This window comes from Carlito syrichta, unplaced genomic scaffold, assembly GCF_000164805.1.
Source record: "Carlito syrichta isolate Samal-C Ts95f unplaced genomic scaffold, Tarsius_syrichta-2.0.1 Scaffold305718, whole genome shotgun sequence".
Classification (NCBI taxonomy): Eukaryota; Metazoa; Chordata; class Mammalia; order Primates; family Tarsiidae; genus Carlito; species Carlito syrichta.
The window spans coordinates 235,749-243,785 of NW_007249814.1; the positions used below are offsets into that span (position 1 = coordinate 235,749).

At 39.4% G+C, this 8,037-nt stretch overlaps 1 protein-coding gene across 1 annotated transcript in view; it reads left to right on the forward strand.

Moving 5' to 3' along the window:
* Nucleotides 1-8,037, forward strand: part of CUNH12orf29 (chromosome unknown C12orf29 homolog) — a 17,134-nt gene continuing 9,097 nt past the window's right edge. Inside the window, 3 exon segments of the mRNA XM_008062467.2 lie at nt 1-53; nt 55-88; nt 5,743-5,860. Of these exon segments, the coding sequence (XP_008060658.1) occupies nt 1-53; nt 55-88; nt 5,743-5,860 (205 nt within the window).

Below are 8,037 nucleotides of genomic sequence, written 5' to 3' on the forward strand. Positions count from 1 at the left end.
ATGAGGCGCTTGGGTTCCGTGCAGCAGAAAGTGCCGGGCATGTTTGTGACGGAGGAAGGAGGAGCCCTCAGCCAAGAGGGAGCGTCAGGTACCGAGAGCGCTGGGCCCGAGGGCCGGGATCTTACGTGGGTGCCTTCGGGGGAGGCCCGAGGTGGGGGCCCCGCGCACCCCAGCTCCAGGGGCTCGCGCTTTCTTAGCAGCGAGGGAGCGTCTCCTTTGCCAGGGCGATTCCTGCTGCCCTCGCCGGGAAATGGCAATCCCACATCCTAGTAGTGTCCCTGTCCTCCCAGTGTCGCACCTGCGGGGAAAGCCCCGAGGCACTCAGATTATCACAGCAGTCCACGCTTCATTACCTTTCAAGGCTATGGTGAGAAAGGGGAGGACGGGCCGGGCGCGGTGACTCACGCCTGTCACTCCAGCACTTTGGGAGACCGAGGCGGGAAGATCACTTGAGCCCAGTAAGTCGAGACCAGCCTGGGCGACATGGTGAAACCTCGTCTCTACAAAAATCAAAACAATTAGCGGGGTGTGGTGGTGCGCGCCAGCTACTGGGGAGCCTGAGGTGGGAGGATCGCCTGAGCCCGGGAGATGGGAGCTGCAGAGAGCTAAAAACAGCCACTGCACTCCGGGTGGGGGGTGGGGGGACGGGGAGCAGGGGGGTCCTGGGGGGGACAGGAGACCGACAGAGTGAGAGGCTGCCTCTCAGAGAGAGAGGGAGAGGGAGGAGATTAGAATACTCACTTTGGGAGCGGGGAGAGAAGATAATAAATTAGAATCACTTTACCTGAGGAGGGGAGAGAGAGAGACAGGAGATATAAATTAGAATACTCGCTTTTCCTGGGGAGGGGGGAGAAAAAGAGAGGAGATATAAATTAGAATTCTCAGTTTACCTGAGGGGGGAAACAGAAAGAGAGAGGATATAAATTAGAATACTCACTTTACCTGGGGGGGCGAGGGATGGACAGAGAGAAGAGTTGTAAATTAGAATACTTGCTTTACCTGCTCTCACCTGGGAACCAGTTTGAGTGTTGACAGCCTAAGGAAGTCCAAGATCAGACCTCTTGCATTATCCTCATTAATTACTGACTTGATCCTAACTTTGATGTTCCCATCTCAAGGTTTTCTGTTCCAACAATGTGTTTTCCACATAGTGGGCCCTCAGTAAATGCTAGTGAGTGAATAGTATGTACTCTATATCAGGAGAATTCTTTAATATTCTAATGATTAAAGGCTTTGTCGTTTTTGATCAGGAGAATTCCTGGTTATCAATTGGTGCTTCCAACTTGTTCAAAATCAACCTGTCCATTTGAAATCCATCCACCCTGCATTTCATTATTTGCACTGGCCTCTTGATTTTCTAGACCAGTGGTCCTCAACAGGGACTGGTTTTGTGGAAGATCATTTTTCCACATTTGGGGAGGAGGAGTTACAGGAGAGAGGCTTTGGGATGATTCAAGTGCATTACATTTATTGTGCATTCTTTTTTTTAGATCCCTCGCATGCACAGTTCACAGTAGAGTTTGTGCTCCTGAAACTTGAATGCCTCTGCTGATCTGACAGTGGCAGTGAATGCAGATAAAGCTTCACTGGCCCAACTGTGGCTCACCTCCTGCTGTGCGGTGGGGTTCCTAACAGGCCACAGACTGTTACTGGTCTGTGGCCTGGGGGTTGGGGACCCCTGTTCTAAACTAAAAGGCCTTGAAGGCAGAGACCACTCTGCTATCTTTAGTCCTAGCTTCTAGGACCTTAGACGTGGTAGGCACTGGATAAATATTTGTTGAACCCTGGAGTCAGTTCATGCCAGATTTTCATTCACCTTGATGCATTTTACTTCATTACATCTGATCTTTCTCCTTTCAACTGCTACCATTGTTGATATAGTTAACATTTTCCATCCTGTTTACTGCACTGCCTAGTTGGTCTTACTTGCCACCCAGACTGATTATCACCATATTCTTCCTGAGTTACAAATCCCCAATTACTGTTCAATATTTGTAGCAATAGTTAAACACCATTTTGTTGTTGTTGTTGTTTTTAAGCCTTAACAAACCTAATTCATACATTGTCATCCCTGTTGGTGGTTCACTTTAGCTGTGATTTTCTACTTTGAGGGAGGACAAAAAAACCCTGAAATTTATTTATAAAAATGTATGTATGTATTCTTACATGTTTACACTTCAGTCACCTTCAAAGTACTCTCCATTTGATGCAGTACACCTACTGAGACACTTTTTTCCACTGCTCAAAACAGTTTTTGAACTTGTCCATTTTGACGCCTTTTAGTACTTCTACTGTTTTTTGTTTCACCTCTTCCACGTCCGCAAAACATATCTCTTTGAGGCCTTTTCTCATCCAGGGAAGCAAAAGAAATTCACTTGGTTCGAGATCAGGTGAATAGGGATGGTGATGCATGGGCTCATGCTGTTTTTGGTCAAAGACTGCTAAACACTCAGTGTGGTATGGGCAGGTGCTTTATCATGGTGGAAGAACCTGTTTTCCACAACTCAGGACGGACGTTTCTTCCACAAATCGTGACATAACCTCAAAACTTCCAAATAAAAACTTTGGTTGACCATTTGATCCAGAGGAACAAATTCTGAGTGTACTACAAGGGGCCCTCCCTCCAAAAGATAATCCTGGTGCTTAGGGTCCTTCCTTCCTTGTACGTTGAGGGAAGAGTTTGTAGAAGTACCTCCTCAGGAAAAATAAGCCCCTTCCCTTATCTCTTTGCAGTTAAGTATTGTTTATAGCAAAGCACCCATGTTCTGAGTTATAATTCAAAGCCTCCCATTAATCAGGCCCAGTCTTTTCAAATTGAAGTCTCTGTTTTAGCAGTCTATTTTATTTTGTCAACATTCCAACACAAACCTGTCTTGTATATCTTTGCTCAGACTGTTCACTGCCTGGATCACCTCCAGAATGTTTTAATTTTCCAAGTCAGACCTTTTCCATGAAATCTTTGATCAACTTAGTCATCCAAGTGATTTCCCCTACCCAGGAATTGTAGAGGACAACCCAATGGATATTCACTGTGCCTTTTTATACACACATGCCTTCCTTTTCTAGTAATAGTCTAAAATCTTTGATAACAGGAAGAGAAGAGCTCCATGTACCTCTCAATGTCTTGTATTGTTTTTTGGACATGTCAATAGCAAAAAGTGATAGATGATTGAGTCTTATGGAAGGAATGTTTATATTCATCAAGAGATCCATGGGCAGAGTAATTTCCTCCCTAGAATCTTTGATATATTTAAGTACACACACTCTGTGGTTCTACCACCATGGGTTAAGTTGATATCCTCTGATAACAGCATCGTAAGTTTGTGATAAATCTCCAATCAATTATATTTTAAAAGCACTGAATAAGTACTAGAATGGGATAATTTAATAATTTACTTGACTACTTGAAATAGTGCTTACACTCTATTAGTCTTAAGCTTGTATACCTCAGTCTAATGTTTATATGGTGCAGTGTTTTACATTGTATGATGATGTTACTTCAGATTTAGACTATAAAACAATGGCATAAGACTTTCTCAGAAACGAAAATAAATGACAGATTAAAAAGTTGGTAGGAGCCTAAGAAACTATATTTTTTCTTCTCCTTACTGCTCTTTTGCCTTCCTGAAAGTAGAAAAACCATAAACTAAATATGTAAGCTGTTTTCCAGTGTTAAAGCTGAATGGGACAAGGAGTGATCTGTAGTAGTTTTAACAGTGAAACCTGTTAGGAGAAAAAATGTGAACGATCCAAAATCAGCCTGAAATCATGCATACTCATTGTGCAGACTTGGAACTGAAATAAATGGCACACATTGTAATATATCTAAGATGACTAGTGGACCAGCTTAGGCCGTCAGCAGAGCTATATTTTCTGGAGTATTCATTTAAGATCTCAGCTAAGAGGTGATTCCTGCAAGTCTTACTCCTTTTTTAAACTCTGCCTTTGCAGTCTGGGCCAAGGCATTTCACAGATTAGATGTTCAAGCTTTGTTGAATGAGTGACTACAGAAGTTTTTAGATCAACATGGTAAAACTCCTGAATATAACTTTCAAAGTAAAAAGTTCATGAGACTACATGGGAAAGCCAAGTAACTGTGGATAAAACTTATCAGAGTGAGGTCTAACTTAGAATCAAGAAAGACTTGTTTTAAAGAGGTACATTTTGTTTTGCTGTCTTGGACATTTTTAAGCAAATAATATGTAAACAACCCTAGTCGATATAGCTCAGAAATTTATGATACCCTCATATCTGTCTGCTATAAGAAGTCACTATTAATGGTAGGGAACCATTAGGGGTTAATTTTCCTTTCAAGTAAATAATTATTTTCTAAAAGAGAAAATTATACTTTATCATGCATCTGAAGATTCTTAGGATATAAAACTGAATTAAGGATAGAATTCTTCTGGAAATTAAGATACTTTTAAAATCTGTGATCCTTGCTGACTCTTCAGGTAAAGAAAAAAAAAAATCTGTGCTCTGAAGTGTTTTTAGACAGAGATGCAAACTCCATCACAGTGGGGCATACTAATGATAATTGCTTTGTGAAAAGGATGATAAAATTTAGGCAACCTATGCTTATGATAGTTAACATTTTTCAGTGATGAAATATTAAGTATTAAGAAAAAAATATTGGTTTTGTGTTTTTCATGCAGTAGAGGAGGAAAACATGAAACAAATAAATCTAGAAAGCATTTGCCTTGGCTTTTTTAGAAACTTGGCTATAGAAAACAGAAATTGGGCAACCTCCATATGGGTCCCCTCCTGCTCTGGGAGCATTTCTGTCCTCTCAATAAATTCTGCTTTCTCCAAAAAAAAAAAAAAGAAAACAGAAATTGATGTTAATCAAGCTGAGAAAAATGCACTGAAAAAGAGACGGAAATTACACCAAAAGGAATTAGGCCACATCTTGATAGTGATATTGTGGATGATTTCTTGTTTATGCTTTTGTATGTTTCATGTTACAAATATTCTACAGTGATCATGTGAGTATCACCTTTTCAAGAAAAAAAGTTAAAAAAAAAAAAGCAAACAATCAAAATATGAACTATCTCCCATATCTTTTGTCTGCCCCCAGAGAACATGGCCTGAGGCAAGAATACATTCATTACCAGATCTCTGCTAAGACTCACTAAAAACCAAGTTTTAATTGAAAAACAAGTCTGATAAATCATAAAAGTGTTTATGTTTTAAAAAGTGGGGGATTGTCCGTGTACTGAAGAGTAGATTGATTATTGGAAAATTGAAAATTATGATGGAAAGATATTTGTATTGAACTGCTAGAAGCACCTGTGGCATTTGTTGATGAAGCACATTACCTTGTTTTACCTTCAGTCAGCTCCAGATACAATGGCTGCCTTGCATTCTTCATACACATCAAGAAACCTCCTGAGCGAGCTGGGACCTTTCTCCCGCCACCAGATACTTACATGGTGTATTCTTTCACTTGAAATCTATTCAAATGCTGCCTCTTCAAAGAGGGCCTCCCTGTCTGCTATATCTAAAATAGCACTTCATCCCTCTCTTTTCTTTACCCCATTTGTTTTTCTTTTAGCTTTTGTGATGAGAAACATATTATATATTTTGTTTCTATTGTCTCCCTTATTAAAATGCAAGTTTCACCAAAGACTGGTACTTTTTTGCTCACGAAACTAATGAAATTAAGAACATTCTAGGGGAGAGTGTGTGCAAAGGCATAAAGGCTGTCTGTCTTAAACCAGTTTTCTCTCTCTCTTTTTTAAGCCATTTAAAGTTTTGGCAACTGAGACTGTCAGTCCCAAGGCATTAGATGCAGACATATACAGTGCAATTCCAACAGAAAAAGTGGATGGAACATGTTGTTATGTTACTACCTACAAAGGTAAAATAAGACTATAATGTTTACTACAAATATTAATTACTTCACAAACTATATAAATCTGAAATGAGGCATATGCTCTTCATAAACCTTTGCAAACCTAAGCATAGTAGCAAAATTAAAAGGTCACAATTGTTATATTTTACTTATTATATTACTGTATTTTTCTTATGGGGAGGAAAGGAAGGTAACTAACATTTACTTAATACCCATTAAGGGCCAGGCAGTATGATCAATGCTTTGGTACCTATTATCTCCAATTTGTACAAGTAGCGTGTTAGTTTACATATAGGGGAAATGAGACTCAATGAAATTTTGTCCAGGACCATGTAGTTAATGAGTGACTGAACTTGCAATGGGGTGTAGGTTTGTTTGACCCTAAACCTTGTTCTTTGACTGATCCCAGAGCTGATTTCAGTGAATTTATTACTGTTGTTATTGTCTCTAATTAATTTTATTTCAGTATACTTAAAAAGGTAGAAACTCAAATAGAAATTGTCAACTGTGTAAAAAAAATAGTGTATTGAAAAGAGAAATATTCTTTGCGATTATTTCTGGATGGTGAGATCACCCCTCAATTCCAGCAAAATGAGTAGAACCATTAAATGAGCATCCAGACACAATTTTTGTATCAGGAAAACTCTCTTATACATAGCATCCAGTTTCTAAGTGCACAGTTCATTGGCATTAAGGGCATTCACACCATTGTGTCACTGCTGTCACCATCATCCTGTTTTCATCTTGTACAACTGAAACCACTACCATGAAACAGCAGCTCTATCCCCCTTACCCCAGCGCCTTGTAACCAGCATTCTACTTTCAGTCTATGAATTTGACTACTGCAGGTACCTCATCTAAGTGGAGTCATAACAAGTTTGTCTTTTTTGTGACTGACTTATTTTACTTAGCATAATGTCTTCAAGGTTGTATCCATGTTGGTAGCATATATCAGAATTTCATTCCTTTTTAAGGCTAAATAATATTCTATTGTATATATGTACTACATTTTGTTTATCCTATCAATCATTGATGAACATTTGCATTGCTTTCACCTTTTGACTATTGTGAACAGTGCTGCTGTGAACCCAGGTGTATCTCTTTGAGGCCCTGCTTCCAGTTCTTTTGAGTATGTATCTAGAAATGTAATTACTGGGTCATATGGTAATTCTAATTTTAGTTTTTTGAGGTGCCACCTTGCTGCTTTACATAGTGGCTGCACCATTTATAATCTCAAAACAGTTCACAAAGATTCCAATTTTTTCATCTCCTTGCTAGTACTTATTTTCAGAGTGTTTTGTTTTTGTTTTTGTGTTTTTGCTTTTGGTTTTTTGATAGTAGCCATCCTAATGGATGTGGGTGAAATGCATTTTTTTTAGTGTTTACTGATATAAAAGAACAAAAGGTCCATTCAGCCAGAAGTGACAATATAATTTTAATCTTGTTCTTCGTATATTTACCTGGATAGCTAATAAGTAATACAGAATATCTGAACCAAAGTACAGTAATTTTTTAATGAACATTGAATTTATATGTTTGAAAGCACTACAAAAGGTTTTCAGGCTTTTATATTAAGAAACTTTAGTGTGCATCATTATGTGTTATTATTCATGATGATGGCAGTTAAACATAGTTGGAGTTTAACTGCCAAAGAAGACTCACAGGACCCAAACTGAAAATCCTTCATTATAGCAATGGCACAATATAGCAATGGCATTAAAAGTAAATATGTGCATTGCAGCTGGGGATTGTTTCACAGCAAGGGGTCTGGAGAGGCCAGGTAAATGCTACTATCATCCCCTGCTTTAAAGCCTTGCCAGGGTACATTTTCTCACATCAGGGGTTGCGGATGTGCAGGCAAACACCTTGGAACCAGGTAGTCCAAAATGGAGGCCCAGCTGAGGATTTTTATATTTTTACTGGTCACATAGACATCTTCCTCCTAAGTAGCTAGCCTCAAGAGCAGAGCACTTCAGGAGTCTCAGGAAGATCAGGTGTGGCATATCATTATCACACTTACCAAAAAGAATACTGTTACCATGCCCTGAAACTCCTCATACTAATGATTGTGAATCAACAGTTAATCAGAATTTTCTTTTCTTTTCTTTTTGAGTTGGAGTCTTACTCTGTCGCCCAGGCTGGAGGGCAGTGGCATGCTCCCGGCCACTGCAGCCTCAACCTGC